The sequence below is a fragment of the Cavia porcellus genome, unplaced genomic scaffold, assembly GCF_034190915.1.
Source record: "Cavia porcellus strain 051 isolate PalLab524CR breed Dunkin Hartley unplaced genomic scaffold, mCavPor4.1 scaffold_12, whole genome shotgun sequence".
In the NCBI taxonomy this organism is placed as follows: Eukaryota; Metazoa; Chordata; class Mammalia; order Rodentia; family Caviidae; genus Cavia; species Cavia porcellus.
Genome location: NW_026947495.1, coordinates 6,784,488 through 6,810,905, shown reverse-complemented (window position 1 = coordinate 6,810,905; position 26,418 = coordinate 6,784,488). Strand labels below are relative to the sequence as shown.

The 26,418-nt window shown below is 37.0% G+C and overlaps 1 protein-coding gene across 6 annotated transcripts in view; it reads right to left on the bottom strand.

Annotated features, from left to right (window-relative positions):
* Plekhb2 (pleckstrin homology domain containing B2) overlaps positions 1-26,418 on the bottom strand; it is a 102,119-nt gene that overhangs the window by 14,323 nt on the left and 61,378 nt on the right. For 5 of the 6 annotated variants that reach the window (XM_063258780.1, XM_063258777.1, XM_063258778.1 and 2 more), the window contains 2 exons: positions 20,740-20,779; positions 18,561-18,650 (listed from right to left, as the gene is read on the bottom strand). In XM_063258780.1, the coding sequence (XP_063114850.1) occupies positions 18,561-18,650; positions 20,740-20,779 (130 nt within the window). The remainder of the gene's footprint in view (positions 1-18,560; positions 18,651-20,739; positions 20,780-26,418) is intronic. The other variant, XM_063258779.1, reaches the window with a different exon arrangement.

Here is a 26,418-nt window from a genome sequence, read left to right as displayed (position 1 = left end):
CCAGAGGGATGGAAAGAAACAAAGAAGGTTACTATATACTGGTTAGGGGAAAACTTCAAGAGGAGATAATAATCATAAATATATACCCACCAAATATAGCACGCACCTATATATGACAAATATTAATAGAAAAAAATCAAATAAGCAACAACACAATTATAACAAGAGACATTAACATCCATTGACAGAATCAGATGAACTAAACCAAAAAACCAGCATAGCAATAACAGAACTAAATCAAACTTGAGAACAAATAGACCAGCAGATGTGTACAGAGTACACAGAGGAAATTAAAGAAGAAATTAAAACAATGTCAACAAACAAACCTCATAGATCTAGAGAAATCACTCCTAAAATTCATCTGAGGCAAGAAGAGACCTAGAATACCAAAGACAGTTCTAAGCAGTGAAGCAAGGCAGGAGGCATCACAATCCCTGACTTGAAGTTATACTACAAATCAACTGTAGTAAAATCAACATGGTACTGGAATCAAAACAGAGCTGAATATCAATGGAATAGATTAGAAGATATAACCACAACTACAAACACTCAATCACCTTATCTTTGATAAAGAGGCCAAACATGTTCACTGGGAAGAACAATCTCTTTAATACATTGTGTTGGAAAAACTGGCTCTCCATATGCCAAAAACTAAGACTAGACCCATGTTATCACCATGTACTAAATTAAAATCTAAATGGATCAAAGACCTGAATATTAAAATAGAAACACTAAATCTATTGGAAGACAAATTGGGTAAAAACCTTGAAGACATAGGGGTAGGTAGAGAATTCATGAACAGGACTCATAATAGCTAGTGCTGATTTAATATCATCTTGTTTTAAAGTCCTATCAAGCTTTTGTTCTTCTGTCTCCATCAGTCTTAACATGTTGTATCTTATTGGATATTATATATGATAGTACAAACAAAAACTTTTATAGACAAGGAGATAATATAGAAACCATTGTTTGTTTTCTGTTAGTTGGTTCTAAATACCCTGTAATACTGTCACTCTCTTGAATGGTTTTACATTGTCTTGAAATGTTTGATGCTATAGTATATGTAGTTATACTCAAATATTTCAAAGAAAGAGACACTATGGTAACTACTGTTATGTCAGGATATCTTGAGGTGAAACACTATGTTGCTTAAATTGTTATGTTCCGACCTGTGGTGTTGTGTTGTTATGTCCTCTTTTATCTCAACCTCCTTTTTTAAAAAATTTTTAATTAAGGGAAAAATAAATTTAAAAATAGCAGGAAAAATTGTAGTAACCACTTTAATTTCCTATTAACTTGATTTAAAGCCCTGTATTGCTCTCACCATCATGTTTTGACTGATTTTTTTTTTTTTTTTGTCTTTTTATCGGTACCGGGGATCGAACTCATGACTGCCTGCTTCCAAGGCAGGCGCTTATGCCGCTGAGCTAAATCCCCAGCCCCCGTATTGACTGATTTTACTCTATTCTGTTTTGTTTGATAGTATCAACCAACATCTTACTAAATGGACAAAAACTGAACATTTTCAACACAGAATCAGAAACAAACCATTATCACCACTTCTAGTCAATTTAGTTCTAGAAACATTAGCCAGAGCAATCAGACGAGAGAAATAAAAGGAATACAGACAAGAAAGAAGTTACATTATCACTATTTGCAGACAACATGATACTATACATTGAAGACCCCCAAAATGCCAGTGAAAGACATCTAGATATAATAACTAAACTTAATAATGTAGCTGGATACAAGATTAACACCGAACAATCAATAGCATTCTTGTACACAAACAACAAACTCACTGAGAGAGAAATAAGGGAAATGACACCCTTCACTATAGCATCCAAAAAATGAAATACTTAGGAATTAATCTAACAAAAGAAGTAAAAGATCTATACAGTGAAAATTACATTACTCTGAAAAAGGAAACAAAGAGAATTTCAGAAAACGGAAAGGCATTCCTTGTTCATGAACAGGAAGAACAAACACTGTGAAAATGACCATCCTCCTAAAAGTGTTATACATATTTAAATGCAATTCTAATCAAAATACTATTAGTGTACTTCACAGATCTAGAGAAATCATTCCTAAAATTAATCTGGAGCTAGAAGAGACCTAGAATAGCAAAGACAATTTTGGGCAACAAAGGTAAGGCAGGAGGGATCACAATCCCTGACTTGAAATTACATTACACAGCCACTGTAATAAAATCAGCATGGTGTTGGCATAAAACAGACCTGAAGTTCATGGGATGATAGATTAGAAGATTCAGCCATCACTACAAATACACTCAGCCACCTTAATTGACAATGGGATCTTGCATGTTCACCAGAAGAAAAATAGCCTCTTTAATAAGTGGTGCTGGAAAAACTGGCTTTCCATATGTCAAAAACTAAAACCAGATCCATGTCTATCACCATGCACTAAATTTTAGTCAAAATGCATCGAAGATCCAAATTTTTTAACAGAAACACTAAGTATGCTGGAATACAAAGTAGGGAGAATTTGAAAGTAGGGATAAGCAGAGTTCACAAACAAAATCCAACTGCATGGGAAGTATTTCCCACTGCACTCCTGTCTTATTAAAAAGCTTTTGCATGTCAAAAGAAATCTCAACAGAGTTGAAAAGAAAACCCATGTATTGGAAAAAAAATCTTAGCCAACTGTTCCTCAAAGGACTTCTATCTAGAACATACACAGAATTTTTAAAAAATCAGCTCCCAAAATTCAAAGACCCAATTCTCAAAAATATTCATCTGAGATAAATACACGCTTCTTAGATAAAGAAATACACAGGTAAAATAAATAAATGAAAAAATGTCCAGCATCACTGATTATGAGACATGCAAATTAAAACCACTCTGAGATTCCATCTCATTCCAGAAACAATGGCCAGAATCAAGAAAACAACCAATAACATGCTGGAGAGGCTGTGGGGGAAAAGGAACCTTTCTAAACTGTTGGTGGGAGTGCAAGCTGGTCTAACCACTATGGAAATCAATCTGGAGGTTCCTCAAAAATCTGGGATTGGAAGTCCCATTTGACCCAGCTATTCCACTTCTGGGCATTTTTCCAGAAGAACTGAAAACACAATACCACAGTGATATATGTGTGTCCATGTTTATAGCAGCACAATTTGTAATACCTATATCTTGGAAATAACCCAAATGTCCCTCACCTGAGGAGTGGATAAAAAAAGATGTGGTATTTTTATACAATGAAGTACTGCTAAGCTATAAAGAAGGATTACATTGAAGCTTTTATAAGAAATAGATGTGACTTGAGACCACTCATATGTGAAATAAATTAGACTCACACGTGCAAATACTGAAACTGAAAGAGTAAATAAAACCGAAAATCTAGAACATATACTGTGAAAGGGTAAGAAACTGGTCAAAGGGAAAAAATAACTGGGATAGGGAAACGTAGAAAAGGAAAAGCTATAAGCTATAAATCTGTGTGTGTGTGTATGTACACACATATATATATATACATAAGATACCTAAAATGATTATACTATTAATTCTATTACTTCATTAAAAAAAAGTTAATACTCATAAAATTTGATCATTTTTGCATGTCTATATCTGGTAATCTAAGCAACACTTTTGAAGATAAAAATACTCAATATAACATCCATTATTAAATTTCCATCGTTTGGAAGCCTATATTGCTATTATTTTGAGGTTTTTTTGTTCCTCTTGTAGTTAGTTTTTTTTTTTTTTCTGCTCTTAAATAAAAAGAATGAATATTTATTAGAACTTCTTTGAAAAAGGTCGGGGGGGTTGGTGGCACATGCCTGTAATCTCAGCACTCAGGAGAGTAAGTAAAGAGGATCACTGCAAGTTTAAGACCAGCCTGAACTACCTACATATTGAATTCATGGCCAGCTTAAACTACACAGTGAGATGCCATTTCAAAAATTTTAAAAAACAAAAAAGAATGATGGTCCACAAAAAAGCAACAAAAAAATTGCAGGAACCAAAATTCAGAAAACAGTCAAGCACAGTGGTGAATGCCTATAATTCCCTACCACTCAGCTGAGGCAGAGGCTACAAGAGTTCAAGGCTAGCCTGAGCTACACTGTTAAGACCAAAATCTGAAAACATTTATTTCCCACAAGTGCACAAAGTATGCTCATTATAACACACAATGTACTAAATTATGAAGATTCATATTAGACACAATCACATCCGTATATTACCAAGTGTTTTATGTTACTTGTGTATTGTGCCTGTACTCCAATTAGTCATTTTCCAATAAGTCTCAAATTCATCTGTTTACATAGGTATTTACAATTCATTCAAAGGCTCCAACCTTTATTTACAAATAATTATCATTTAATGATCATTTAAGTATTAACATCAGTAATATTTACAATTAGTTATTATATTTTATAATCCAATACATCCATTGTTTGTTGCAATGGACACATAATTGCACCTGTCTTGCCGATGATCTTCACTGGGGCTTATTTTTGGTCTAGAGCTTATATTACCAGCATCCTAAAAACTTAGGCCAGGGGGCTTTGGAAGATTTAAACCAAACCTGACTCTCTCAGCAGCCATGGCTTCTCTTGCCCCTCACCCTTCCTGCTTGCAGTTAAGAGGGACTATTCTCAGCAGGGAACTTAGCTCAGCATGGAAGCTGCAAGATATCTGAAAAGGAATTTGCAGGTGGTGGGGACATGTGGAGACACCCTAAAATGTATACAGGATCTTCAAGGACTTTGCCCACTGAGGTACAAGACAGCTAGAGCACTTGGCACCAGATGTTTGTCAAAATCTTCTCATCTAATGTCCCCTGTCTTCTTTTCATCCCTATAAAAGGGATGCACTTTTCTCTGTTGGCTGCAGGTAGACTTACTGCTCTCTACCTGCCATACCCAAGTATTAAAGCATATACCTAGCTTACATCAGAGACCCAGACAGTTGGCGGGATCATTGGTCACCACTCCTCTTTGCCCTAGACACACAGGCAGCCACTAGAATCACTGGTTGCCCTTCACACCTACCCCCAAAACCCTAAACAGTCCACAGACCATTACTGACCCATCCCACCAACTGCAGAACTGGTGGTAGCCTCAGTAAACTCTCACACACACAGAGAACCTCAGCAGGTTTGCAACAGTGTAGTGAGTTTCCCCATCAAATACAGGACCTCAGTAGGTAAACAGGAGCAGCAGCAAACCCTGCCCCCTAGCTTTAGGACCTTGGCAACCTCAGCAATAGTAGGGGTGAGTCTTATGCAACTGGATAGGTTGAGGAAAGCACAGACAAGGTGTCCCCCAAACGGGAAGAACTTGAAAGGGCCTACAAGACCCCAAGTGAGACAGTACAGGCCCAGCTGAGGCACCTACACATAAGCAGGATAGATCTGGCTGGCGGTCTGGAACACTCTGAAGAAGCAGTAACAATAGGAGCTAGGAACAACAGGAGGGTTGGCTTACATCAATATTCCTAGGCTAGTCAACCTAGGAAAAATATAGGACTCACCCAACAGGCCCTTCAGGAGGAATTCAGGTGACTGACCCCTCCCCCTCATTGTGGGACCCAGCAAGTGAACTAATATCAGCCACACAACAAGACCCTAAGACACACACCACAGGCAGTTGATAATTGTGCAACTGAAAAAGACTAAAATATAGGCAGGGGATTATATAGCTCAGCAGTATAAATACCAGTGTGGCAGGAAAAAGGTCATGAGTTTGATCCCTGCTACCAAACAAACAAAAAACCAAAATATTAACCCAAGCGGTAAAAATTAAAAAACAAAAATGCAATCTCAAATGTCAAGTTCATCAGGAACAAGTACAGGAGAAATCAAAATAGAGGACATTACAAGTCATACACCTGAAATTTCTGAAAAGATATCAAGTAAAATAAAGAAACAAATCCATGAGGTTATAGAGGAAATGAGATTAGAAATAATCTCTCAGGTAAAGAAAGAAATGACAACCTTAATAAAGGAATTGCTCAATATAGAGAACACATAAATTAAAAAAAAAAGTATAGGAGTATGGGAAAATGATGGAAACCTTGAATGAACAATATATAGAAGAAACAATGCATGAAACAAATTCAAAGATATATCCAAACAAATTCCATTAAAAGCTGTTGAAACCATCTGAATGAACCGAGGATAGACTTTCTGACCTGAAGACAGGATTGCAGTTAGCAAACACAAAAGGAAAAAACTTGTAAAAATAACAAGGGAACATGAAATAACAATTCAACAGTTTCAAGACCATGCAAACAGAAACAATGTAAGAATGCTAGGCATCAATGAAAATGTAGGAGTCAATGCAAATGACATTTTAAAAAAACTATTCACAGAAGTAACAGCAGAAAATTTCTCAAACACGGGAAAAGAACCTAAAAAAGATAAGTGAGGCATATGGAGTGCCAACAGTCATAAGCAAAGTAAATCTTAAACCCAGACACATAATTATTAACATCCCAGAAATTCAGGATAAAAATAGATAACAAAAAGCTGTTAGAGAAAGTACACAGTCACTTATCAAGGAAAGACCATTAGAATCACGGCAGACTTCTCAGCACAACCCATCAAGTCAAGACAAGTTTCAAGTATTTCAAACCCTGAAAGAAAAAACTTCCAACCCAGATTGATGTACCCTGCAAAACTTTCTTTGAAAATTAATGGAGAAATAAGATACTTCTATGACAAAGAACAACGGAAAAAATTCATATGCACCAACCCTCTAAAGAGTACTGAAAGATGTACTACACAGATGAAAATAACTACAATTCCCAGAATAATAACAAAATAAACCACCAGGCAGGGCAAGCAATTAAACAAGGGAAAAAGCAGAAAATCAACAACAGGAAAATAACATGACAAAGGTGAGCCAGTACATATCAGTTATATCCAACAATGTATATGGCCTCAATTCACCAATTAAAAGAAATAGCTTGACGGAATCGATCAAGAAACAGGATCCAACAATATGCTGTACATAGGAAACACATCTGACTCAAAAGGATACTCACAGACTAAAAGTCAAAGCATGAAAAACAATATTCTATGTGACTAGAAACCAGGAAAAATTAGGGGAAACTATTCTGTTTTAAGACAATGTGAACTCCAAACCAAAAATGATAGGAAGAGATAAAGAAAGTCATTACCTACTCATCAGAAGAAAAATTCAAGAGGAAGAGTTAACGATCATGAATATATATGCACCACATACAGGTGCTTCCAACTATGTAAGACAAATATTAATAGACATGAAGAACCAAATATAAATAACACATTTTAACAGGGGACCATAATACCCCATTGTTACAAAGGGATAGATCAACTAGACAAAAAGTCAGCAAAGAAATAACAGAACTGAATCAAGCCTGTGAACAAATGTACTTAGTAGACATTCACAGAGTGTTCCAGCCAACCATATCAGAATACACATCCTTCTCAGCTATGCATTTTGGGACATTCTTCAAAACAGACCATATATTAGCCCATAAACATGCTTACGTAAATTAAATGCACAGGTATTGAAATTATCTGATGCATGTTATCTGCCCATAGTGTACTGAAATTGGAAATTAAGGGCAAAAGAAACTTTAAAACCTTGATAAACACATGGAAATTAAATAATAACCTCTTAAACAACCGAGGTGAAATTAAAGAAGAAATTAAACAATACCTAAAATACAATGAAAATGCAGATGCAATATATTGAAATCTGTGAGACACAATGAAAGTGGTCCTAAAAGGGAAATATATAGCAATGCACTGTCTCATCAGGAAGATAGAACGACTACAAACAACCTAATGTTCCACCTCAAGCTTCCAGAAAAAAAGAGCAAGTCAAGCCCATACCTCATACAAGAGAGGAAATTATAAAAATCAGAGCAGAAATTAATACAGTTATGACTAAGAAAATAATACAAACAATGAATCAAAGAGTTGGTCCTTTGAAAGAGTACAAAAATTGATAAACCTGTAGCCAACCTTATCAACAAAAAACTCAAATTCATACTACAAGGAATGAAAAGGGTGACATTACTACAAAGTCCATGGAAATTCAGAAGATCAGAAGATCAAAAATCTTTACTCATATAGGGTAGAAAACACATAACAAATGGACAGATTCCTAGCAATGTATGAATTACCGAAGATGAATCAAGAAGATATAATAATGTTCAATAAGCCAGTATCACTTACTCAAATTGAAAATGTGATTAAAAGACCCAGACCCTGATGGATTTATAGCTGAATTCTAAAACAAATTTAAAGAATAGGTAATGTCAACACTCCTCAAACTCTTCAACTAAATTGAAAGGGAAGCAATCCTCCCTAATTCATTCCTAGAAGCAAGTATTACTCTGTACCAAAATCAGAGAGAGACCCAACCAAAAAGGAGGACTATAGACCAATCTCCCTAATGAACATCAATGCAAAAATTGTCAATAAAGTACTGGCAAATAGAATGCAGCAAATCATCAAGAAGATTATACATCATGACTAAGTGGGATTAACCCCAGAAGTGCAGGAATGGTTCAACATATGCAAATCAATAAATGTAATATATCACATCAAGAGAGTCAAAGGCAAAAATCACATGATCAAATCAATAGATGCAGAAAAGGCTTTTGATAAAGTTCAACACTTGTTCATGATAAAAAAAAAAAAAAACAAAAAAAAACCCCTACAGGAACTCGGAATAGATGGTATCTACCTCAATCTGATAAAAGCCATCTTTGACAAACCAACAGCCAACATTATACTAAAGGGCCAAAAACTGAAATCCTTCACTCTAAAATCAGGAACAAGACAAAAATGTCCACTATCACTGCTCCTTTCAGGGGAACATTACCTAGAGCAATTAGATAAGAGAAAGGAATAAAGATAGAAAAAGAAGTTAAATTATCACTATATGCAGATGACACAATACTCTACATTGGAAGACCCCAAAAACTCCACTAAAAGACTACTAGAGCTAAGCCAATTTAGCAGCACAGCTAGATACGAAGTCAACACTCAAAAATCAATAGCATTCCTGTACACAAACAATAAACTCACTGAGAGAGAAATTATGGAAATGATATCTTTCACAATAGCATCCAGAACAATGAAATACTTAAGAATCAACCTAACAAAGCATGCAAAAGACCTAAACATTGAAAACTATAGTACTCTCTAAAAGGAGACTGAAGGGGATATCAGAAGATGGAAAGCTATCCCTTGCTCTTAGTTAGGAGGAGCCAACATTGTGAAAATGGCCCTTTCGAAACTGTTATATAGATTTAATGTACTCCCCATCAAAATACCATTAACATACCTTGCAAACCTAGAGAAAACAGTGTGGTACTGGCAAAAAATCAGAATGTTACTGGGAAAAAAAAAAAAACAGACTAGAGAGTCAATGGAACATATTACAAGATGCAGATACAACTACAGACACTCAGCCACCTTATCTTTGACAAAGAGGTTAAACATGTTCACTGGAAGAAAGACAGCCTTTTTAGTATATGGTGCTGGAACAATTGGCTTTCCACATGCCAAAGACTGAAACTAGACCCATGTTTATCACCATACACTAAACTAAAGTCAAAATGGATCTAAGATATAAATATTAAAACAAATACTAAATCTGCTGGAAGACAAGGTAAGTAGAAATCTTGAAGACACAGGGGTAGGCCAAGAGTTCATGAACAAAATGCAAACCGCATAGGAAGTACTTCAAAGAATCAACAACTGGGATCTCATATTATTAAAAAAGGTTTTGTACTTCATATAAAATTACCACCAGAGTGAAAAGAAAACACACAGAATGGGAAAGAATTTTAGCCAATAATCCCTCAGACAAAAGACATATCTAGAACATTATAGAGAACTGAAAAACATCAGCTTCCCCCATTCAAACACCTACTCCAAAAATGGCATCTGAGATAAACATGCACTTCTCAGATGAAGATATACAAACAACAAATAAATACATGAAGAAATGTTCAACATCAATGGTCATTCGAGAAATGCGAATTACAACAACTTTGAGATTTCATCTCACTCCAGAACAATGGCTGCCATCAAGAAATCAACTAGTAACAAATGCTGAAGGGGCTGTGGGGAAAAAGGAACACTTTTCCACTGCTGGTGGGAGTGTAAACTGGTGCAGCCACTGTGGAAATCAGTACGGAGATTCCTCAAAAAACTAGGGTTTGAAATCTAATTTATCTAGCTATTCCCCTTTTGGATATTTTCCCAGAAAAACTGAAAATGTCATGCCACTGTGATATATGTGCACCTATATTTATAGCAGTACAATTTGTAATAGCTACATCTTGGAAACATCCCAAATGTCCATCAACTGCAGAACAGATAAAAAAGATGTGATATTTTTATACAATGGAATATTACTCAGCTATAAAAAGGGTGATGGTGAGGCTTTTATAGGTAAATGGAGGCAACTTGAAACTATGCTCATAAGTGAAATAAATCAAACTCATCTTTATAGGTATCATATTGTCTCTGTAGTATAAAAATCTGAAAGAGTAGTAAAACCCAAAGTGTACAATAGATATTGTAACAATAAAAGGGAAAGAAAGTGTTCAAAGGGACAAAAGTACTAGGATAAGGGAAAGGAAGAAAAGAAAAGATTTTATGTATGTAGGTATACATATATAAATGTATGTATTCAAGATAGATAACTATACTACCAAACTCTCAAAAAGCACAGTTTGTGCTGTCATTGTTTGACTGACCATCTTCTATGCCTAGATATTATAAGCTGAACAACTGCTTTTAAGATAATAGTATGCAATATATTAACTAGTGTTCATTTCCTACTATTTTGTTTGAAATTCTGTATCAGTTTTATCTTTTTTTCTGTTTTGTTTTTTAAAATTTAAAAAAAAAAAAAAAAGCATATGCCTAGTAGCTATCACAAAAGCCTGATGAGTGGTCTCTTGCCCTATATTCATTGAAGGCTTATTTTCCAGTTAAGTCTTATTTTAAGGGAAATGTGACACAGGCAGAAGCTTGGAAGACACGTAAGGAGAAACACAGTCACACAGAAATGGGAGGCAAAGAAAGCTACATATGCAAAGGCAATGGTAGGAAAAACTCACTAGATCAAATCCAGGACCATAGAAGTTTAGAAAGGTAAGCACTGCTCCCTGAAAGGCAGTAACATTATACCCCAGGTATAGTAATACCCCTTTCTGGGGGAGGATCCAAATCCCTGAGGGAGGGAGACAGCACCGCAGAGGTGGGTCAGGCTAATGGGACAGACATTTACCCCTCTGGTAAATGCCAGTAAATGAGATATTCACACATCACATACCAGAGCCATCCTTGACACAGAACCTTCTCCAGTCAATTCTAGCCATTCTAGGCAGGATAACTTGAAAGACTGGGGTACTTGAGATCCAGGACCTTGGTAGGTCACTGTGGTTTTCCAACTACACACAAATATGTAAGGGCACAGCCAGAAAACAAGTAGTAGACTGGGTGTGGTTGTGCACAACTGTAATCCCAGCACTCGGGAGGCTGAGACAGAAGTATCACTGTAAATGTGAGGGCAGCCTGGGCTACAAAATGAGTTCAAGGTCAGCCTGAACTGCGTAGGGAAACCCTGTTTCAAAAAGACAAAAAAAAAGAAAGAAAATGCAAACAAGTAGTGGGGCCCCCTGCCAATGATTAAGCAAATGAATAATGTGCCAAGAAAGATGGAAATGAAAGATTGAGTTCATGAGTTCACAGGAAAGGGAAGCAGACAGTTACATTACAGTCCTGGCATTATAGCAGAAAATACTCCCAGCCAGTCTGTTAGTTGCCCAGGTTCCTATTACTTCTTCTCCTGGAAACTTCTGGTTACTGTGATGCATAACTGGTCACTATGATGCTTATTATAAGAACCAAAGACGGCCAAATATTCTGCCTCTGTACTTTCCCTTCCAAACCCATAAAATCTTCGTCCCTGGGCCTTTGAGGCTTGACATTTCAAAGGACAATTGATTCCTTGTCATTGCCCATTTTGCAATAAATAAACGTGTCTCTAAATGCTGGGTGTCATTTCAGTGTTCTTGTTTCCTGTTGCAGCATGACCTGTGCTCTGATGCAGGGAAAACTGAAAGCTATTTGTAAATTTAAATGTTACCTTATAAAAGAAGGGTTCAGGACTTCCTCTAGAAAACAGTGCAGAACTTCTTTTCCCTTCCTCTAAGTACACTTATAACTCCTGAACATTACACACAAAACAAACACTAGAAGACTGAATGACAGAATGGCAGTGGACTCGCTAGGAAATTCAAGCACTTAGAAATATCAATAAATACAACAAAAGAGACCCCAAGAAAACCTGCTTTCTACCCAGAGAACCTAAGCAGCCGAGAAAAGAGAGAACTTTCTTAGATGATTACCTTCTACTCCAAGCAAACATCATGAAAAAGGGCACACCCCGACCTCTAAACTATGTGCATAAAATAAGACAACCTACATTAAAAGACAATCTTCATTAACTTGCTGGATGTGGTAGTAGATAACTACCATCCCAGCTACTTGGGCGTCTGAGGCAGACCAATTCTAAATTCAAGGTTGGCCTGAACATCATGGATTCTGCATCAAAATAAAATAAAAAGGGCTGGGGAATTAACTCCGAGAGCATTTGGATGTGCGAAGCCCTGAATTCAACTCCCAGTACTACAAAACACTTACATACATATATAACTATGTGGCTCAATCCTCAAAAAGTACAAACCTGTAAAACAGTAAATACAGAAACTGAATAGTCAGTCCTACAACCACTAATGAAACTGAGTTTGTTTTGTTTTGTTTTTGAAGACAAAGTCTGACTGTGTAGTTCAAACAAGCCTTGAGCTCACTTATAGCCCAGGCTGTACTCAACTCACAGCGATCCTCCTGCCTCAGCCTCCCAAATGCAGGGATTACAGGTGTGTACCACCATGCCCAGTGAAACTAAATCTTTAATTTAAAATTTCCTTCAAGGTTCAGGTTCCTAGGGTGGTCAGCACTGTGCAGACAGGCCAGGAAATTATACACCCATCCTAAACTTCTTTATGGCCACTTGTTCTGTCTGCTAAGGGCAGTAGGCATTGTAAGGGTCTCCTACTGTTTGCTGGACACTGTCTTTGCTGAGGTCAGGCCCAGGTCAGGCAGGACAGGCATGTATTTTGAGGGAAGATTAAGGACAATGCTTTACTGCAATTAAGTTTTTAAAATTTTAATATTCACTGCAAACAGTATATCCCCAATTTGCAAACATCAGAGTTGCCAACTTTCACAGATATAAATGGACCTCACATTCCCAACATATGTAGATGCAAACAAACTGTAGAAAAAGCTCACATGTCTGCCAGATACTGTCATGGTTGTGCAGCTGTGTGCTTACTGTGCAGTGCAACAGTGTACAGTATTACAGTGCTCAATCAGAACCAGAATGGCTGGAAGCAAGAGAGGAAAAGCAACCCCATCCTGTATAACAGTTCTTGGTATTGTACTACATCGCCATGTTGAGGCATTAACTGTAAAAATAAAAAATTATTTATTTATAATATTTGTGTTTGGGTTTTTATGCTTTACATTGTATAGATTGTGTCAAAGGTGTGTAAGACTCACTTTGTCAGACTTACAATTGAATCTTACAAATTTCTCCTAGAATGAAACTCATTAGTAAGTCAGGGACTTACTGTATTTCAATCATACCTTGTAGTCTATTAAAAAGTCATGAATACCCAAACAAAACAAAGTGCAAAAAAACTATAAGCCAATATTGCTCATTAATATGGATACAACAATTCCTCACAAAATATTACCAAATAGAATTCCTCAATAAAAAAAGAAAACATCTCATCCTTTTGATTTGACTGATTCTGTTCTGTTATGTCACATTTGGTTTTACTCTCTTCAAAAAAAAAGTAATAAGAACTGTGGGAGTAATAAAACCCAAAATGTGTAATTGTCACTGTACAAAAGAAAGGAAAAGAAAGTGCTCTAAAGAATATAATCGCATATGTATTTAAGTGTATAAGATAGATAACCATATTACTGAGTTTTGTTGGATCATTGAACAAAACTGTTTGTAGTCTCATTATTTGAAAGTCCACTTTATATGCTTTAATTTTGTAACTTGAACAACTATTTCTAAGATAACAATATGTAATCTATTAACTAGTGATTTCCTATTATTTATTTTTTCTGAAATTCTGTATAACTTGTACCCTATTTCTGTTTTTTCTTTCTTTTTCTCCTTAATAAAAATAAATAAATAAATAAAAAGAAAAGAAAAGAAAACACTATGACCAAGTGAAGATTATTCCAGGAAATGCAAGGTTGGTTCAGTATTTGAAAATCAATCAGTGTAATCACCATATAAGCAGACTAAAAGAAGAAAGAAATCACATGATCCCATCAAGTAATGCAGAGGCTGGAGGTGCAGCTCGACTCAAAAAAGATTAAAGATTTAAATAGATCAAAATCTATACAAGACTATTACCATGAAAACTACAAAATGCTAATGAAAGAAATCAAAGAGGATCTACATGGATCATGGTCATAGTCTGAGAGATGCAACACATAAAGATGACATTTTCAGTACTTAAGTAAGGATGTTTATTCCAAATAAACATGACCTTCAGGTTTAGCACAATTTCTGTCCAAAATCTTTCAAGATTTTGCAGTAGACACAGATAAGTTAACTATAATTTATAGGGAAACACAATGGAAAGACATTTCAGGCAATTCTGAAAAAGAATAATAAAGGGGGCTGGGTAGACGAGCAGTCTACCAAATTTTTGGAATTTATTACAATAATTAGGACCTTGTCGCATGAGAGGAAGATAAGCACAGAGATTAAGGGGGCAGAACAAAGAACTCACAAACAAACCCAAACTTTATAAAACCTAAGTCAAAATGGGTCACAGACTTGTATGTGAAAATCTGAAACGATAAAACTTTTGGAAGATAAACACAAGAAAATTTTAGGACACCTGACCAGAGGAAGCATTGAACATAATGATAAAAGCATAGGGGAAAGGAAAAACTCATGAATTGGAATGCATCAAACTTTCAAACTCTCTAGAAGATTTCACTAAGAGGATAAAAAAGCAAGCTATAGATCGTATCTGTGAATGCTCAAAACTCAGTATTAAAAGAAATGTAATTAAAAAAAAACAAGAAAAGATATAAAGAGACATTTTCATTACAAAGAAAATAGAATGGCAAATAATCATACTAAAAGATGATCAACATCAATAGCTATTAGAGAAATGCAAATTAAAACGATGAATGAAATATCACTACATACTTTAGAAGAATTAAAACAAAAAGTAACGACAAGACTCAGCACGGAGGCATACACCCATAACTTCAGCTACCTTGAAGACTGAGGCAGGAGGGTCACAAGTTCAAGGGCCAGCCTGAGCAACCTGACAAGATCCCTGTCTCAAAAAATAAAGGGCATGGGGTTGGGGGCTTAGCTTGGTGGCACAAATGCCTGCCTGGCAAGCACAAGGTCACGAGCTTGATCCCCAGTACCAAAAAAATAAAAAATAAATAAAGGCCTGGGGGCCACAGTCCACTGGCAGAACACTTGTCCAGCATGTTCAAGGCTATAGATTCAATCCACAATACTAGGAAAAATACAGTAACTACATTAACTGCTGGCAAGGATGCAGAGAAACTGCACTGCTCAGAAACTACACGAAGAGAAGTAAAAGAAGACTCACTGCAAAGAAGTCTGTCAGTTGTTTTTAAACTAAACATCCACTAACCATACGTACGATCCAGCAATCACACATGCAGCATTTATCCCACAGAAGTAAAAACCTATGCCTGCACAACAACCTGTACACAAGTGTTCATGGCAGGTTCATTGGTACCCAGCATAAATCTTGGAAACATCCTGCAAATTAACACTACTCAGTATAGCACACAGTGCACCCATGCCATGGACAATACTCAGCAGTGAAACGAAATGGATGGCTGACACACACTACATGGGTGGACCCAAGGGTACTATGCTGAGTGAAACCATCAAATTAAAAGATTACATACTCTATGACTCTATTTACGTAACATCACTGAAACTGTAGAAATCAAGGCCATACTGGTGTTAGTGGGTTAGCAAAGAGAGTGTATGACTATAAAAGTGTGTCATAGGATCAAGATTTTGTGAAGAATTGTTTTGACTGAAATAGTGATTATATAAGTCTCCACATGTGATAAAATGACAGGATTATACATAAACACTATGGCACACTCCAATTTCTGGTTTGATTTTTATCTGGAGAAACTTGCTGAGAAGTATACAAAATTATACTGTCCTTTGCACCTTCTTATGAATCTGCCATTATTTTAAAATCAAAAGGGTTTTTTTCTCTTTTTTTTTAAAGTATGCCTCAATCTGAGATGAATACGCACTTCTCAGATGAAGAAATGCAAATGGCAAATAAATACATGAAAAAATGTTCATCATCATTAGTCATTAGAGAAATGCAAATTAAAACCACACTGAGATACCATCTCACTCCTGAAAGAATGGCCAGGATCAAGAAAACCAACAACAACAAATGCTGGAGAGGCTGTGGGGAAAAAGGAACTCTCCTACACTGTTGGTGGGAGTGTAGACTGGTGCAGCCTTTGTGGAGGTCAGTCTGGAGATTTCTCAAAAAGCTGGGATTGGAAGTCCCATTTATTCCAGCTATTCCACTTCTAGGCATATTCCCAGAAGAACTGAAAACTTCATACCACAGTGATATATGTGCACCTATGTTTATAGCAGCACAATTTGTAATCGCCAGATCTTGGAAACAACCCAAGTGTCTGAGGAATGGATAAAAAAGTTGTGGTATTTCTATACAATGGAGTATTATTCAGCTATAAAGAAGGATCACATTGAGATATTTATCAATAAATGGGCACTGCTTGAGACCATACTCATAAGTGAAATAAATCAATCTCGCATGTATGAATACCAAATAGTTTCCCTAATGTAAGTAATGATTCAAATATATAAAAATACGTGGTAATCATGATTCCCCATTATGTGGCCTTGAAGCCTTATAAAGTTTTCACTTATTAATTGGAAAGGCTTTATTCTGGGCTTTTTGATATGGAAATACTTGAAGCTATAGTATATGAAGTTTTATTCAAATATTTCAAGGAAAAAGACAGACACTATGGTAACTACTATTAAGTCGGGTTATTTGGTGGTGAAGCACTAGGTTGCTGAAACAGTCATGCTTTGACCTGTATTGTTATATTGTTATGTCCTGTTTTATCTCAATCTCTGCCTTATTCATTAAAAAATTATTTAGTTATTTTTTATGGTTTTTTAATTAAGGGGAAAAATTTTAAAAATTAGCAGGGTATATAATAGTAACTTTTTTATTTCCTATTAACTTGTTTTGAAGTCCTGTAATACTCCCACGATCTTGTTTTGACTGATTAGACTCTGTTCCATTCTGTATGATACTATCAAGTTTGAGGGTATAGGCAACTATTTTGAAGGCAGTAAGATTCACTAAGATGCCCATTCTGGTTTGACTATTGTCTCCTTTGGAAGTCCTGTAATGTTTACAATGCTTAAGTTTTATTGGTCTTGTTCTCTACTGTTTTTTCAACTTTATAATATCTAATGAGATAGACAATTCTTTTTAAGGAAACAAGAGACATTGTTGAAAACCATTGTTGATAACCTTGTACTCTGTTTTACATCATGTGCTATGTCTATCCTTGGTTTGACTGACAGCTTTGTTTTGCCACATTTGACTTTATTCTCTCCCCCCCAAAAAAGTAATAAGAACTAAGGAGTAATAAAACCCCAAATGGGTAAATTTTGTTGTAAAAAAGAGAGGGAAAAAAAAAGAGTTCTAAATGATACAACAGCAAGAGTGTTTAGGGGTGTTAAATAGCCGACCATATTAATGTTTTTGGTTGGATCATTGAACACAACTGTTTGCAGTCTCACTGTTTGAATGTCCACTTTTTATGCTTTGATACTGTGATTTGAGCAACTATCTCTAAGATGATAATACGTAATCTATTAACCGGTGATTTCTTACTGTTTTTTTTTTGTAGTTCTGTATTACTTGTACCCTTACACTGCTTTGTTTTGTTTTTTCTCTTTTTCCTTTTAAATAAAATTTTAAAAAAATAAAATAAAATAAAAAAATAAAAGTATGCCTCACACAACAAAAACTTAAATACACTTCACTGGATAGCTTGTACCCTTACTGGTGGACACTTAAGGTACCTGACTTACATTTTAAGAGTTTTTAATCAAATAAAAATTGCATTTTTTCTGATAATAAAAAGAAATGAAATAATTCATTACATATAAATTATAAAACCTCAAAATTTCATTAAGAACTATCATCAACATAGTTTCATCATTAGCGTTTTCTTAAGAATAAGCTTGAACATGAAAAAAATTGCTGTATCTCATAAAAGTAAGATATAATACAGAATAATTGGGTTTAAGAAGAAAAGGTTTAGAGTAGTATATCTCCATCTCTGATACTGGTTCAAAATTAAAAACAAAGCAGCAGCTCTCCACTTAGGTCCGCTCCTACCTCCGCAGTCTGTGCAGCATAGGCCATGTAAGGAGGGGGCGGGGAAGCTGCAACAGTCTCTTCCGGCAGGACAGGAGACCCCACACACGCCTGTGAGAGAAAGGAGAGGGGCTAAGAGGAGTTCCTTCCACACCTGCGCTCAGTGCTGCCCACATCTACTACTTACTTAGCAAATTAAAAAAAAAGGACAAACTACAGTTCTCCAAGAACTAGAAAAATTGGATCCAGAGCAGGGCTGTGAGCCCACATAGCTGTCCTGAGGTCAGAAGCAAGGTCTCAGGACACAGCAAGGCCAGAGAAGCTCCAGCTTACCAGACGCTCTTTAAAGACACTGCACTATTCAGCAATCCTATTCAATTTAACAGCAGCAGTCATAGATAAATTCCACACACTCTTCTGTATTTAAAAAGAAAAAAAGTTCTTAAAAGTTGCAAGGGGGATGAGGGTGGGATACTTAAAAAAAGCCATACAAAGAATTACCTTGGGATACTGCCTACAACTAATACTAGTTATACCCAGAAGAGAATTTTCATATGAAAGGAAGGGTACTGAAGCTACAGAGTCAAGGAAAAAAGAAGTTGTAAGAGCTGTTTTGTCAGGTGTGACAGCACACACCTATAATCCCAACACTGGAGGCTGAGGCAGGAGGATCACTGTGAGTTTGAGACTAGCCTGGACTACACAGTGAGTTCAAGGCCAGCCTGCACTACATAGTAAGAGCCTATCCCAAAAATAAAGCAAAAAGAACTGTCTTATAGTTTGGTTTGGGTGCTTTATCTTTGCTGTTCCATGGGGGAGGAGGGTGTCAGGTTTTTGCTGCGTAGCCCAGGCTGGCCCTGAACTCTTGCCTCTCAGCCCTCCGAGTTCTGGAATTATGGACGTATACCACCACATCTATCTAAAAAGAACTGTCTTGGGCTAGCAAGAATAGAAGACACTATGTACTTGGATATTAGGTCTTTTTAATTTTTCTCCTACATACACAAATTCTTTTGTAACCCTTATCTACTTTTTTTTCCTACAGAGGTAAAGAAAAAAAGTCAAGCCTTAAAGAATGAGAAATAGGGTTGGGGATTTAGCTCAGTGGTATAAGCACCTGCCTGGCAAGCACAAGGTCCTGAGTTTGAGCCCTGGTACTGCAAAAAAAAAAAAAAAAAAAAAGAATGAGAAATGACCACAGAGGTCCTGTTTCCAAACTTCCTGACAGAAAAATGTCACTTGTAGGATCTACAAATGAGCTTTCTATCTGTGGCCATCTAAGGCTAGGAACACAAGAGCAAGTCCCAAACACATTGTGGTCTCATCGGCTGAGAGCCTGTGTGTAAGAAGGTGGGAAGGGAAGGGAAGGGTGAGAGGAAGAAAAGAAGTATTAAGATGTGTTCTGTGTGTGGACCAACAAGACAGCTAAACTACCTGGCCTTTGTGGGGAGGGTTTCCAGTCACAATATGGCAAAACCCAGCCTGACTATTGTGCACAAAAGGTGGCGTGCCAAACTCTGCCCACTCAGGGTTGAATGGACAAGAAACAAGTCTTCCTCATTTTGCTTCCCGAGTTCTTCTTGGGGCACAATTATAATGAGAACACTTTTGTAAAATAGCAAACTTACAGGTATTTCATGATCAATTACAGGTCTCTAACCAAGTTTCTGTTCTGATGCTGCTGCTGAATTCATCTGACCTGAATGATATCTACAGCCCAGCTGCAAGCCTCTGATGAGCACTGAGTCAGAGCAATTGTCTGTGCCTTTAGGCACCCTGGGCTAATACAAGGACATCATAACTATGCTCATTCTATAAGGGCCCCCTCCCCTTGTGCCTGGAGCTTTTCCCTGTTATAATAAACAACTCCTCTGTTTTAACAAATTTGTTCAAAACTAGCAATAGATAAGTCAATGCATGTAACCAATTACATAACATTTTGTCACCTGCTTTGTACCTTCCACTTCTGAATTCTAGATAAACTAAACTTGTCCTAAATTCAAGGGTGTTGCCTTTGTATAATTATCCCACACAGTCTGCTGGCATAAAGATTTCTTATCTTCTTGGTGCAAAGAATCATCCTTTCGGTTTGGTTTGGCTTGGCTTGGAAATTTTCTTGCAACACTCCTAGCTCCTATCTGTTACACAAGATTCCTTACAAGATCACATTACTGGTGACTGCTATTAGTGGTGAACATACCGTATTTGTTCTGGAATCCTGCAGTGTAAGTTTCCAAGCCCTAGAGAAAAGAAAAGATTCTTAGGTGAGGCAACTCAACATTTTAATGATTTTCAAAATCTACATTAATATCAGAATTCTTGAAAAATCTTGTTTAACGAACAGTTATTTGGGAGGTGGGCACAGTGGCACATCCTCACAGTGCCAGCTGTTCAGAAAGGCTGAGGCAGGAGGACCATAGGTTTAAATCCAAAAACTTATTAAGACCCTGTTTTACAAAAAGAGTGTGGGTACAGCTTAGTACTCCCAGGTTCAATTACCACTGGCAAGGGGGTAAGAGGGGAGGGGCACAGTTCTTCAGGTCTTGCCCCAGGACCCACTCAACTCATTCAAAACCAGCACTACAAATACATATGTATTTTTAAAATACATCTGTGGAAGAGATTTAACATTTAGAACATAACGTGTACTATTTAATATTCACTTTACTTTTACATTCTTTCAATATGCATTTTTATCATTGCATATTAACTTTACAGAATACTAAGCTTTTCTATGGCACTTTCATATGCATATATAACATACTTTGATCCTATCTACCTTACCTAATACTCCCTCCTATACTCCTGCTTTACTTTGTAATAAATGTAAAATGTACTGCAACTTGCTCTCCAGTTTGTGTCATATACACATTTACTTCATTTTCTTAGGTCAGTAGTTCTACAGTGTAATTTTGCCATTGAAAGAATGCTCCTAGCCAGGTGTGGTGGCACACATCTGTATGCAACACTCAGGGGCTTGACACAGGAAGACCACTAAGTTTGAGACCACCTTGGGCTACACAGTGAGTTCAAAGGCATGCTACTTCTCTATCAGACAAAGTGACATGAGATAAAAAGATCTAGCTCAGATGAGAAAATCCATCTGCCCCAACTACGGTTCATTCTCTAAACAAAAATTGCTAGATTTTGAACTTCCTTGGTCCCATTCCTCTGTATCCTCATTTTTAACATTTGGAAATGTTTAACATTTGGATGGAAATGTCTATCTTGTACCACTGAACATTGGAAGCGTTTAACTTTCATTTCAGTTGTACAAGCAGCTAAGAATTTGCCTTAAATCTCAGAGATTTGGGGCCCGGACTTTTCGGCATTGCTGAAACTGTTAGGACTCTGGCAACTCTTAGAGATGGACTAAGTGCCTTTCACATAAAAGGATGTGCATGAGTCTTTGGGGGGCCAGAGGCAGAACATTATGGCTTGTGTTTAGATGTTCCCCATAAAACCTTAAAGCTTCAATGCGGTCACAGGTTAGAGGTGCCTAGAACACTGGGACTGATTTGTGGTGCAATGCTAGGCTCTAGGATTAAAGGTACAAGTGCTACCCAAGCAGCCTCGGGAAGATGTAAGGGATAGAAAGAGCTGTGGTTGTCTCTTGCTTGTTTTGCTACTTTCTGCCCACCAGGAACTATTTCTTCTCTGCAGTGCTAATGTATCAAGCTACCCTGCCTTGGAGCAGTCGATTACAGAATGAAGCCTCTATAAGCTGTGTGCTAAATTAACTTTGGTGTCAGGTATTTTGTCTCAGCAACCAGAGAAATATAACTAAGACAATGTTTAATCAACTCATTTTGTTGCTGCTTCTGGGATTTGAGATGGGATTAAGGGGACAATAATGTCTCAGGAGAAACATCCAGTTCTTCCTTTGGCTCTGTGTAGTCTGCATGTGAAATCAAACTTCTGTATTGCCTGTTGCCATTGAAATGTTTGCTCTTTACTTCCCTAGGCACTTTGCAAAGATGATCCAGATTCATTTCAATATCTTTACTAAGAAAACTCTACTATACAGGAAATAATGTCCCTTCAAAAGACATACTGAAGTCCTGTCCCACTACCTAAGAATGTGAAATTACTTGTAATTACTGTCTTTGCAAAAAGAATCAAATTTAAATGAGATCATACTGATCCTTAATATGATTAATGTCCTATATAAAAGGGAAATCTGGACACAAACACAACAGATACCATGTGACAAGAGAAGCAGATACTGGGGTGATGCAGTTGCAACCCAAGGAACACCAAGGATCAGCAGCAACATCAGAAGCTAAGATGGGTCTCATTTTAGGATCCTGGCCTCCAAAAACACAGAATCCATTTCTGGCATCTAGTTATTGGGCTTGTAGTACTTAGTAGCAACAACTGAACACTGTACAGAACTAAATCTCCTAATCAGTCTTCCTAGGTCATTTTATTGCAAGCCTGTTTCCTATCAGCAAAATAAATAGCATAACTGTATATTGTTTTCTTTTTTACTTTTTTAAATTAGTATATATTTGTGGTACATGTTTGCACTCTTTGTAGAGTTGGTGTATGTACCTAACACATCTTAATTCCTTCTTTCATCTCCTTTGTCTTCTCTCCTCTCCCCTCCATACATCTTTGATCCCCTTCCTTTTATTTATTTTTGTACACGAATCAGTGTATATGTTTCCGTCCCTTGTTGGTACATGTATGTAACACAAGCTAATTCTATCCTTCTACTCTTTTCCTCTCCCTTCCCGGTCCTTTCCCTTCTCTCCATCTCTGGACTCCTTTCCAATTTGAGATGCTCTGTTTCCTATTGCCTTTTATTTTGTTCTCTATATAAAGCGAGTACTCCATGACTTGTAAATAGCACAGTCTGTGTATCCACTCATCTGTTGATAGACACACAGGTTGCTCCCAAGGTTTAGCTGCTATGAGCTGTGCTGCCATGAATACAGGCATGCACAGTTCACTGTAACGTGATGCTTTCCACTCTTTCAGAAAGATACCAAGAAAAGCAATAGCTGGGTCAAATGGAATTCGTAGTTTCAGTTTTTGTAAGCAAATCTCCATACTGATTTCCAGTTGCACTAGTTTACATTCATACCAACAATGGAGAAGGGTTCCTTTTCCCCTGTAGCCTGGCCAATGTTTACTACTGTTTAATTTTTTTAAGGGAAAAAATTTTTCAGAAAATAGAATAACAATGGTTAATATATTGCATATTGTTGCCTTTTTTGGTTGGGGGAGGGGGACTGGGAATCGAACTCAGGACCTTACACTTGCCAGGCAGACATCTGTGCCACCAAGTTATATCCCCAGCCCTCATCTTGTTATCATTAAAGTAGCTACTCACAAGATGTGGGAATAAAAAATTCTCCAAATGATCATCACAAAACTTTCTTTTCAATGAACTAAAAGAAACTAGTAGTGAAACTATCTTGTATTTTTTTTTCCTTTTCCTTTCCCTCCTTGCCCCTTTCCTTTCTCATAGTTCATTTTCTCCTTTGAATAGTTCTCCCCATTTTATCACAGCCATTGTGTATTTTGGACCTTATTATCTGTTTCAGTTTCTCAAACCAGGAAGACAATATGGTGTTTACACATGACAGTCTGATTTATTTCACTTATTAGTATGGTGTCAAGTTGCATCCACTTCCCTATAAAAGTCTCACATTTATCCTTCTTTATGGCTGGGTAGTACTCCATTGTATAAAAAGATGACATATTTTTTATTCATTCCTCAGTTGATGGGTATGTGGGTTGTTTCCAAGATTCAGCTATTACAAATTCAATAACAGCAGAGCAAAGAAATTAAGGACAAAGGGCTACATAGCCAAATCCTGAGTCTACTCTGCCAGCTCTGAAGCCAGTAAATGTGTGACAGGCCAAATGACAAGTCCCCAAAAATGCCCACATCCCAATTTAAGAATATTTCTCATAGGTAAAAGGAAGTCTGCCACTATAATTATGGTTAAGGACCATGCCATGAGAAGAGTATCCTGGAATAGCCAGGTAGGCCCAACTTAGTCACAAGTCCCTAAAAGCATATAAGGTTTTGGACCTGCAGAGCAGAAAGGGCCATGTGAGAAGCATGGTGCCATGCCGCAGGCTGTAAGAATTAAGAAAAAGCCCACGAGCTAAAGAACACAAAGGACCTCCAGATGAAATAGGCAAGGAAACAGACACTCACCAGAAACTCCAGAAAAACAAGGTTCTACAGACACCATGCAACTGATTTCCAAGTTGAACTTATGACTTCCAGTAATGTAATAATACAGGCGTATTGTTTGAAGCTGCTACACTTTTGGTAATTGTGAGAGCATAAAACTGTCACAGAAGTTTCTTAACCTCTCTTCCGCAATCTTTTTTTGGGCGCTGGGGTGATTACCAGGAATCAAACTCAGGACCTTGTACATGCCTAGCAGGCACTGTGGCACTGAGCTATATCCCCAGCCCCTATGCTCAATTTCTTATACCAGGAACAATAACACCCATTTCATAAGAGGGAGTGAATTAAAAACATCTGACTCTGTATCTAAAAGTCTACTGTGACCTACTACAATTGTCTCACATGTTTCATATGTTCTTTTAGCCTATTAGTCTTCTTTCCAATCTGTATATGATAATTTTATAAGGTCTTACAAATAAATGAATCTGATGTTGGAAAATTAAAAGGGGGAGGAAAGAAGAGGGTGAAAAGAAAGCAATTAAAATGTGTTATGCACGTGTACCAATTCCCTACAGTAAATACAATCATATGTACTACAAACATGTAATGATAAAAGTAAAAAAAAATCTGTAAAGCAGTTGTCACTTCAATGCCTAGCACAAAGTCATCAATATATGTTAGCTTTGGTATATGACATAATGACAAAGTTCCAGATTTTAAAAGTAGCAAATTAGCCTAATACAGTCATTTCTCTGCCAATCCTTAGGAAAGTTGTATCTGTTCCACAACATGCTTGTTACAATACAAATCAAAATAGTGTAGAAAATAAGCTACATCGCAAATTTAAAATAACTCCTCCAGCTTGACAGAATATTTACAATGAGGTTGAGCACAGACTAATAAAACAGCCCGTGGGCTTCTGTGAAAAACGTCATCTACTTACGACTATTTCAGTTACCCTGCACAACGATGTTCAGCATTCACCCACTGCAGTGGTAGACAAATCCAGTTTCACCACTACACTGACCTCAGTCAAGTGTTTTCAAGGTTCTGAACCAGTACCACTGCTGACGTTAACAGGACAAGGCCTAGTGTGGCTGGGTTTTTTCCTGTGGTTTAGTTTCCCAACCATTCTGCTGAGACAGCAATGACAATAACTACCAAACAAAAGAAAAAGCTAGCCAGGCATGATGATCCATGCCTGTAATCCCAGTACTTGGGAGGCTGAGGCAGGAAGATCACCAGGAGTCTGAGGCCATCCTGGGCTACACAGTGAGTTGAAGGCTAGCCTTTACTACATAGTGAGACCCTGTCTCCTAAACACACATACATACACACACACACACATGCACATGCACACACACACACACACACGAAAGAAGAAGCTGCACAACATGGATGTTGATGATTATTAAAAAGAAAAAACATTTAGACTGGGTTATAGTATACACCAGTCATACTAGTAGCTACTCAGGAGGCTGAGAAACAGAAGGATCCCAGGTTCAAGGCCAGACTGGACAATTCTCCAAGACCCTATGGTAAACTAAAGTTTAAAAGGGGCAGGGATGTAGCTTAGTGACAGAATGCCTCCCCAGGCATGTGAAAAGCCCATGGTTCAATCTCAGACACCACGATAAAGAATGAAAACATGTGTAAAGATCAAAATTCACCTATGCCCACTACCCACTAATAAAAACAGAAACCTCAAAGTAAAGATTACTTTCT